Genomic DNA, 8,009 nt, shown 5'->3' with positions numbered 1-8,009 from the left:
ATGATTCTGCAGCTCAGCATTTAGACAGACAGGTTTCCTGTTGATCGCACGTTTACTCGCAGTGATTCTTTATTAAATGTACTTTTGGTCCGAATATCCCTGAATGAGTGAGTTTGAAACTGACCGGAGCGCTTTGGTTCTTGTTGTTTTGGGTTTCTGTGATTATTTGGACTGATTATAATTCTTCCTGCTTCTTGACGGATCTTTCACACGTTGCTCGATTGTATGTCTTCGTTTATTCTCACCCGCAGGAGGAAACTCCAGAAAGTGGATCTTGTTCATCTGGATGTGGAGAAATGCTTCATTTACAATGTTTCATTTTCACACAGCAGAGAAAAGAGTTCACAGACCAGCTGAGCTGCATCGAAACGTTTGGATTGATTGTCAGAAAATAGTTTATTAGACATCAGACAAAACTGAATTTGCGCTACATTGATTATTTAATAAAATGTCACATAAAAAAACACGCCGACACACACACACGCCGACACACACGCCGACACACACACACGCAAAACAAAACAAAAAGAACTAAAAAACACGCTATAAAAACACGTATATGCTACAGTACAGAGAAACTGATCTACAGGCATACTATTCATCTGAAGAACATCTCTCACACACACTCACACACACAAACTCACACACTCACACACACACACACACACACGCACACTCACACACACACACGCTCACACACTCACACACACAAACTCACACACTCACACACACACACACACAGTTACAGAACATTACGCATATGCACACAGGTTCAACAAAGAAGACAGTTCTGATGAAAGGCACTCGGGTTTGAGGGGCTGACTTGTCTTAGTATTACATCAGGAACCAGTCTATCAATCTGCAAGTCACCAGGCTGGAGGAGGAGGAGGAGGAGGAGGAGGAGGAAGGAGTTACAGCGACCCGACCGTCGAGAGCTTGAGAGCTTCAGTGTCCGAGGCAGATCTTTATGGAGCCTGTGTTTCAGAACTGGGGGTTTAGTGTGAAGTCCTCGTCGTCCTCTATGTCCAGTTCCTGGTCCGTGTCGTCTGACACGTCAGAGTCCAGCTCTGTGTGGGCCTGCTGTAAGGACGCACAGTGTCCCGCTTGCGCCAACTCGGGGGCCGAGCCTGGCTGCCTCTGCTCCTGGTTCTGGATCCCGGCAGCTTCTATCATCTCGTCTCCTTTCTTACCTCTGGAACTGTTATCCTCCACCTCCCTCTTAGGATTCTCCTGGTGAAAGCGAACCCCGTGGGTTAGGAGACGGTACGAGTGTATTTTATATGAAAGAGTGAAAGGAAGGTAGGGCGACACCAGTCACCGCAGCTCACCTGTTTTAGTCTGCGCCACTTCGCACGTCGATTTTGGAACCAGGTTTTAACCTGAAAGGAAATGTTAAAAAAAAAAAAGAAGAAAGAAATGAATTTAAATCTTTAAATATTAAAACTCTGAAAGGATGTTTCTTGTGCGCAAACTCGTCCGTAAGATTTAGCGTCAATTTAAAATTCGGTTGGTCCGCTACGTTCATGTGGAAGCGGTTTATTCATTTTGGATCAAGGCCCCATTGAATCAAATCAGCACGCTGCACAAATATCACACACACACATACACACACACACACACACACACACACACACACACCCATCAGTAATTCGTTACAAATTTCAACCATCCGCAGTCAGTAAATAGCTTTCTAGTAATAAAGTAGCTAAATCTAGCATTATGCTACATTCCAAAAACGGAATAAATAAATGTATAAAAGTGTTTCATCGAAGATTGCGGCCGATCCTCCAGAGATCCTTCCAAACAGAGTCAGGCCCACGGCACGTGTGTGAACCACAGAGGCTCCGCTCACCTGTCTCTCGCTGAGCTGCAGCATCTTGGCCAGGCGTTTCCTCTCCGGAGGTGACAGGTACTTCTGCGTCTCAAACTTCTTCTCCAGCTCGATGGTCTGGTCGTTGGAGAAGCGCACCTGGCCGCCTTTTCGCTTATGTAAGGGCCGCTGGATGAACGGCGTCCACAGCAGAGGCTTCCCTGTGGAGAGACCCCACGGAATGCACCGTGTTTGAAATACATGAAATAAAACGAAATATTTATTTCTGGCTGTGACGAACGTGCCCGCTACAGCATATAAACCTTCCTGCTGCCATCTCACATGAAATGAATTCTTTATGCCAAAGTACATGAACAAAACACGCTACGCGACATAAACACGGTACATTTGTACTGCGTTATATTAGGCCCACTGACGGCATTTTCACTCAAATTCACGCGTTTGAACTCTTGCGATAAATGAATTTTATCCACATGAAAATATAAGACAACACATTTCAAACATTTTCATTAAAAGCTCCTGAGCTGACGGCACCGGTCTATACGCAGACATGCGCAGTGCAGAGACGTCGAAAAATCCAACTATTCGGTAACAGAGAGAAGATGTGTTTTTAGACTCTGCGGCCTCTCCTGGTCACCACAGACAGCTGAGGACTACAACGTGGAAAAGTTTATTATTTTTTAGGATTAATTATTAAATTATTATTATTGGATTTATAATAATAATAATAATAATAATAATAATAATAATAATAATAATAATAATAATAATTATTATTATTATTATTATTATTATTATTATTATTATTATTATTATAAATCCAATAATAATAATAATAATAATAATTATTATTATTATTATTATTATTATTATTATTATTGTTGTTGTTGTTGTTGTTGTTATTATTATTATAACAGATAATAATAATAACAGATGTAAAATTGTAATGAAGAGTTTCTGATGGACAGGGCATAAACAGGAAGAAAAAGTGGAGACTATTAGTTACTAAATATCGGAAATGTGTGGGATTAAGTAAGCTCGCGCTTCTTTCTATTGCATTGTGAAATAAATGTAAGTTATATATAATTATTATTGTTTTGTTTGTTTGTTTTTCTCTGTTGTTAAAATATTTTAACATGTTCAAAATAAAGATTTCATACAAATACAAATAATAATTATTATGATTATTATGATGTTTTATGTGTTTGTTGTTTTACGCCGGTGCTGATTTTAATGAGGCTCAAAATCTCCGAAAGTCTCGATGTGCTTTTCAAAGTTTATTCCCTAAACCTCGATTAGAAATGAACATAATTCCTAATTTACTGCGGATTAATGAGGGGAAAGGATCGGTGCTGTTGAAGAGATTTATTGGAGCGAAAGGCCGCTGGGTGCAATCAGAGGTGTTTTTGTCCTGTCTGCTTTCCTCCCCGGGTAATGGCCGGGAACAAACAACGGCAGCCTGCAGCCTGCTGCGAGCTGTCTTTTCAGGAAGGTCGTGACAGTGAAAACTATGGCCAAATATCCGCTTCATGTGCTTCCTGCTTTGCGGTGTGATTATAGGCAATGGCATCCACCAACAGACACTCCTGTGCTGCGCTCTGACACAATATGAATGTTTGTGGTCGAAACTGCTGTCAAAGACCTTCTTATTGCTGCGCTTTTCCTAAGGAAGTTAGCCAATCCAGCCCCAAGAGACACTGAGCGAAAATACGAGTGCAGGAAAGATTGAGTAAAAATCAATTTGCGGCACAAATGAAGGAAATGACATAAAATGAAACATTTTCACTGAATATGCTTTAAGTTGACGTGTGAGAAGTTTGTGTTCGTGCCTTTTACGCTCGGCTAATAAAGATCTGTGAAACTCAGATGATTTGCGCTAATTCGTTATAACTGTGGTCATTAAGCACGCGCACTTCTGTTTGAAATATTTCACAGTTTTTGTTGGCTTTGTGTTACTTTGTAACTTTCTGCCGTTCGTGCGCACAGCGGCCTGCAGACAGTCTCATCAAATCAGAGTATTACCGTGAGCGCTGTAAATAGATGCACAGATGTTGGGATGACTCGTTAATAACAGTTTCATAAAACTGTGAGTGACAGAGATCGGAACATACGGGCCTGAAAGCGCGCACACTGCGGGCTGCTTAAAATAGCCAGAGGAGGTGTGCGCGATATTTATAGAGCTCCGCATCTTTAATGCGCTGTTCAGAAGACAAATCATACGAGATGATTACAGATGATTGTAGCGCTGAAACCAATCATTGTTCTCCTCGGGCAATCTCAGTTTATGCTTGTTTGTCGTCTGTCTGAAAGGTCAGCAGTTGGGAGGACAAGACTGTAGCTGCTGTTAGGGGGACTTTATCTTTCTCATAAGTCCCCATTAGCTCTCTGTTTGCCTTATTTTCCTCTCGCCGCCAAGCATAAAGAAAGTCAGCCACATCCTCGCGAGCCCGGCAGAGGAAGTGCAACAATATGTGAAAAACGGATCCCGGGCTATCAGAGGCCGAGTGTTTCCTGAATATGTCTGTATTGAGGATGTCGATAAAATAATCAGCAGCGTGCAGCGGGCTCCCGAGGAAGCGGCTGGCCGGGGTGAGACAGGAAAACATTTAACAGCTTCTGAAACCAGATTTACTCCTATCGACAGGCTCACAGCTTCCGCTATGAACGGAAAAGGCCCGGCTTGTTCAGCAGCACAGTCAGACGGTCCGCTTGTCACACTATACTTGAGAGGACCATCACTTCTGGCCTCTAACACGGCACACAGCGTGCGTGAGCTCCGAGCACCCCGTGGACATCATGTAAAGCAGCTTTCACGGCTCCAAACTCACACAGCTGATTTCTAACAAGCCCACAACATCAAGATCGGCTTGTTTCACGTCCTCCAGCCACCGCCGCTAATACTAATACTGCTAATAATTATCATAATAATAATAAAAACTTGTTGTAAGCTCATGGTCAGTCAATACCCGAGAGAAAAATAACCTAACTACTTGGTGCTCAAAAGTATATGACGCACGCACGCACGCACACACACACAGAGCAGTGAAATAACAAGTGATTTAGGGCCTGGCTATGTTTTAGTCACTCGGTCCTCTGATGTTTCAGAACAATGGGAGTCAGGAAAACGAGTCAAGGTTGCCATGCACCTCCCTATCACCAGCAGCACACTGAATGGATATGCCTGCTGCTATTGTGGCCCCAAATACGTCTGTCACAATAACAATGTGACTCATGTGTGCGTGGTCGGGCATCACGCACACATGTTCTTGTGAGACCAAAACGAGTTGAAGGCTGAAGACGCACAAAGTGTGTTTAAGAGCAGCAGTGCAAGTGTAGATGATCTTGAGTTCGACATGCATGACGAAGCGTGATGTTTATGCAAAAATGGTTTCGTTGGGACTGAAACGAAGCTTGTGAAGACATTAAAGTTTTCATGCAAAGAGCAAAACGTTGTCTTACTGCCACATCATCCAAGTTTATATGTCGCCGCGAACAGATTTCAGGTTCACCTAAATTGTCACTGAGGGATATAATGTCCAATAATATATGATTTATTTATTTATTTACAATGCAAAGTGTGAATATATGACCTTAACTGTTTTAAGGGTCCTGATTTCCAGTGAAATAAAACCAGCAGTGCAGACTTGAGGAACTGAGTTTAACTGGCGCATTTCCACACAGGAAAACAAGAAACGTGATGCTGTCTGACGGCAAGAAAATGTCCCGCAGGATATGTTTGCTAAAAAATGATAGGACAAATATCAATGATGGAAATGAAACTCACCGAGAGGGTCGTGCCTGAGCAGCGCCTGTGCGTACTCCCCCATGGAGCGGTGGTGTTGCTGGTGAAACGGGTAAAAGGAGCCGGTGAAAGCCCCCGCCGAGGCGTACGTCGCCGTCAGCGCAGCGTGGTGCGACAGCGCGGGGTGGATCGGCGTGGGTTCATAAATCGGGGTTCTGTACGGCGAGATCAAACTTTTGAAGGACGAGTTGGGAGACGGGAGAGTCGGCGTGGGGATGACCGGAGTGGAGCAGGAAGATGAAGACGTTGGCGATGAAGAATAGGACGGAGATGTGGAGGTGGTGGTGGAGGTCCTCCCCAGAATGTCCTCGATGTAGAAGGGGGTCGGGTGTGCCGGCTGAATTGGGGTCGGTGCGTAAAGCGGGACGCTCATGATGCCGATCACCGCTGCTGCGCACTGGATCCAAACGAGGGGAGAGCTTCGCGTCTTTAGTCCCGCAGCCTTCCTCTTTCTATCACAGCAACGCTAACCAACGACCAGAGGCTGTTTCCGAGCTGCTCGGGGGACCGTTACACTGTTTTAGTGTCCATCAGGTCGCTGAGGAGCTGCCACTCTGTTCAACTGTTGCTGCTGTTATCTGTCTGCAGCCGAAGGAGGGAGGAGATAAGTGGACGGCCAACTTCCTGCAGGTGGCCGGCGGCCGTTTCTGATTGGCTTGCGCGCAGTTCTTAACGAACCCCACAGTGATCGGATGACAGGAGAGGGGAGATAATTGTGTTCCAGAAGAATCGACCCGACGCAAACAGGTAATCAGAAAACAGACGAGTGTAATGGAACAGAGCAGCTGATAGCAGCTGGGTCTTAAAATGCAAATACGGGACCAGCTCACACTTCAGCCTCCCCACGGTCACACTAAGAGTGTACACCGCCCATAATGTTTGAGTAAAAGTCACACTCCTGCTCAGCTCAAAAACTGTTTGCATTTAAATATACCCAAAGTACCTCAATCAAAACTTGCATGCAAAACCATATTACTGAATAATGAGTGTGAACATCCGTTTATTGTTGCAGTATCTGCACTGCTGCGTCATATATCAGCACAGTGATGTGTGGAACTTGGCACAATAAGAAATAAGTTTTCACATAAATGAAATATAATAGTACACGCACTGTTACACAGCGTTCGTGACATTGTCTGTTAGCAGCTGTCAGATGATTTAATGGTAACTTTTTGCATTAGAGCCGGACTTTCAAAGATAAGTGTGATTTGAAATGATCGTTTTCACCGGTTTTGCTCCAGGAAGTATCGTGTCACAAGTCAGCGGATTGGCCCACGAGGGTCACTCTCCAAACTGTTTAGGTTCAGCCAGAGATCGGAATCATTGCTTTATGCAAAAAGACGTTCCCCGTGTTTGGCTCCACGCTGAAGTAAGACAGGCAAAGAGCGCGATGGTGCACTTGTTTGAATAACATTTCTGTGTCAACATTGTTTTTAAAATGTTCAACAAATGTTGAATGTCAGATGTAAAACCCACGTGAACAGAGCACAGACAGCACGCAGCGCTGGCTTTATACCCACACACACCTTTGTCCAGTCAAACGGGCCGCAGCCTTATCTTAACAGCATAATAAAGGCCGATCCACGGCCCAACGGCGCTGCTCAATCAAGTGGCATTAACTCGTGATTTGAATGTTAGGAGTTTTCCTGTGAAATCCACTCTGGGATGAGATAAACGCTCGTGTGTGTAACCGCTCACTAAGTGGGTGGATGTCCCGTTAAACAATAACCGGAGACTTCTGCTTTAGTTACAGCGGGGCCCAGCTGCACGCGCGGAGGGCCTCGCGACATTTTATCGTCACACGAGTTCATTAATCGTCGCTGCAAACGGCGAGTCGCACCCGGGAGCCCGTGTTGTGTATTTAAACTGCTATAAATAACTTGTTGATCTACAATATGTGAAACATATGTCACATGTATCCCTCATGTCATCTTAACCAACAAACAACATTCCTGTAACAAGGTAGAAGCGCAATCACTTTCTGGCAGTGACGTTTATGTGTCCTTTATTTATGCAGTTAAAAAAAATGTTTACTTTAAAAACGTCTGTTTTAAGAGTCATCTGGCCAAGAAGACATCTGAAATTGCAACAAATGCAACAATAGTTCTGTAAACATATTTAAGTGGACAAAAGGAAGCTGATTGATTATAATTAAGTACAATAACACAGCTACGAAGATAATTGAGAAACAGGTCATTTTTTTACATTTTGTATATAACCCCTTTGCAATACCTGTTCACCGAAGTCTATTTAGCATTATACGTAACGATATTACACATAAAAACACACGGAAACATCGGACATCACTTTTGACACAACACCGGCCGACGTTTATCTGCTCGCGCCCCGAAACCAGCCGCTGGCTCCATTTCCTGG

At 44.0% G+C, this 8,009-nt stretch overlaps 1 protein-coding gene across 1 annotated transcript; it reads right to left on the bottom strand.

Moving 5' to 3' along the window:
- Positions 1 to 699: 699 nt before the first annotated feature.
- Positions 700 to 6,161, bottom strand: hhex (hematopoietically expressed homeobox). The gene is made up of 4 exons (XM_006801642.2): positions 5,616 to 6,161; positions 1,853 to 2,031; positions 1,329 to 1,379; positions 700 to 1,230 (listed from the first exon to the last, which is right to left on the bottom strand). The coding sequence occupies exons 1-4, from the start codon at positions 6,004 to 6,006 to the stop codon at positions 982 to 984; spliced, it is 870 nt and encodes a 289-aa protein (XP_006801705.2). The 5' UTR covers positions 6,007 to 6,161; the 3' UTR covers positions 700 to 981.
- Positions 6,162 to 8,009: the final 1,848 nt, after the last annotated feature.

Source organism: Neolamprologus brichardi, unplaced genomic scaffold (assembly GCF_056152115.1).
Source record: "Neolamprologus brichardi isolate AB-2024 unplaced genomic scaffold, ASM5615211v1 NODE_ptg000038l+_length_1369362_cov_1, whole genome shotgun sequence".
NCBI classification, from domain to species: domain Eukaryota; kingdom Metazoa; phylum Chordata; class Actinopteri; order Cichliformes; family Cichlidae; genus Neolamprologus; species Neolamprologus brichardi.
This window is presented reverse-complemented; position numbering and strand designations above follow the sequence as displayed.

Bases quoted from the DNA above. Each gene is read 5' to 3' on its own strand.
- hhex (XM_006801642.2), bottom strand. From the start codon at position 6,006: ATGAGCGTCCCGCTTTACGCACCGACCCCAATTCAGCCGGCACACCCG. The intron at 2,032-5,615 runs GTGAGTTTCATT...GTCTCTCCACAG, and splicing joins GCTCAGGCACGACCCTCTCG to GGAAGCCTCTGCTGTGGACG. The intron at 1,231-1,328 runs GTGAGCTGCGGT...CGCTTTCACCAG, and splicing joins AGTGGCGCAGACTAAAACAG to GAGAATCCTAAGAGGGAGGT.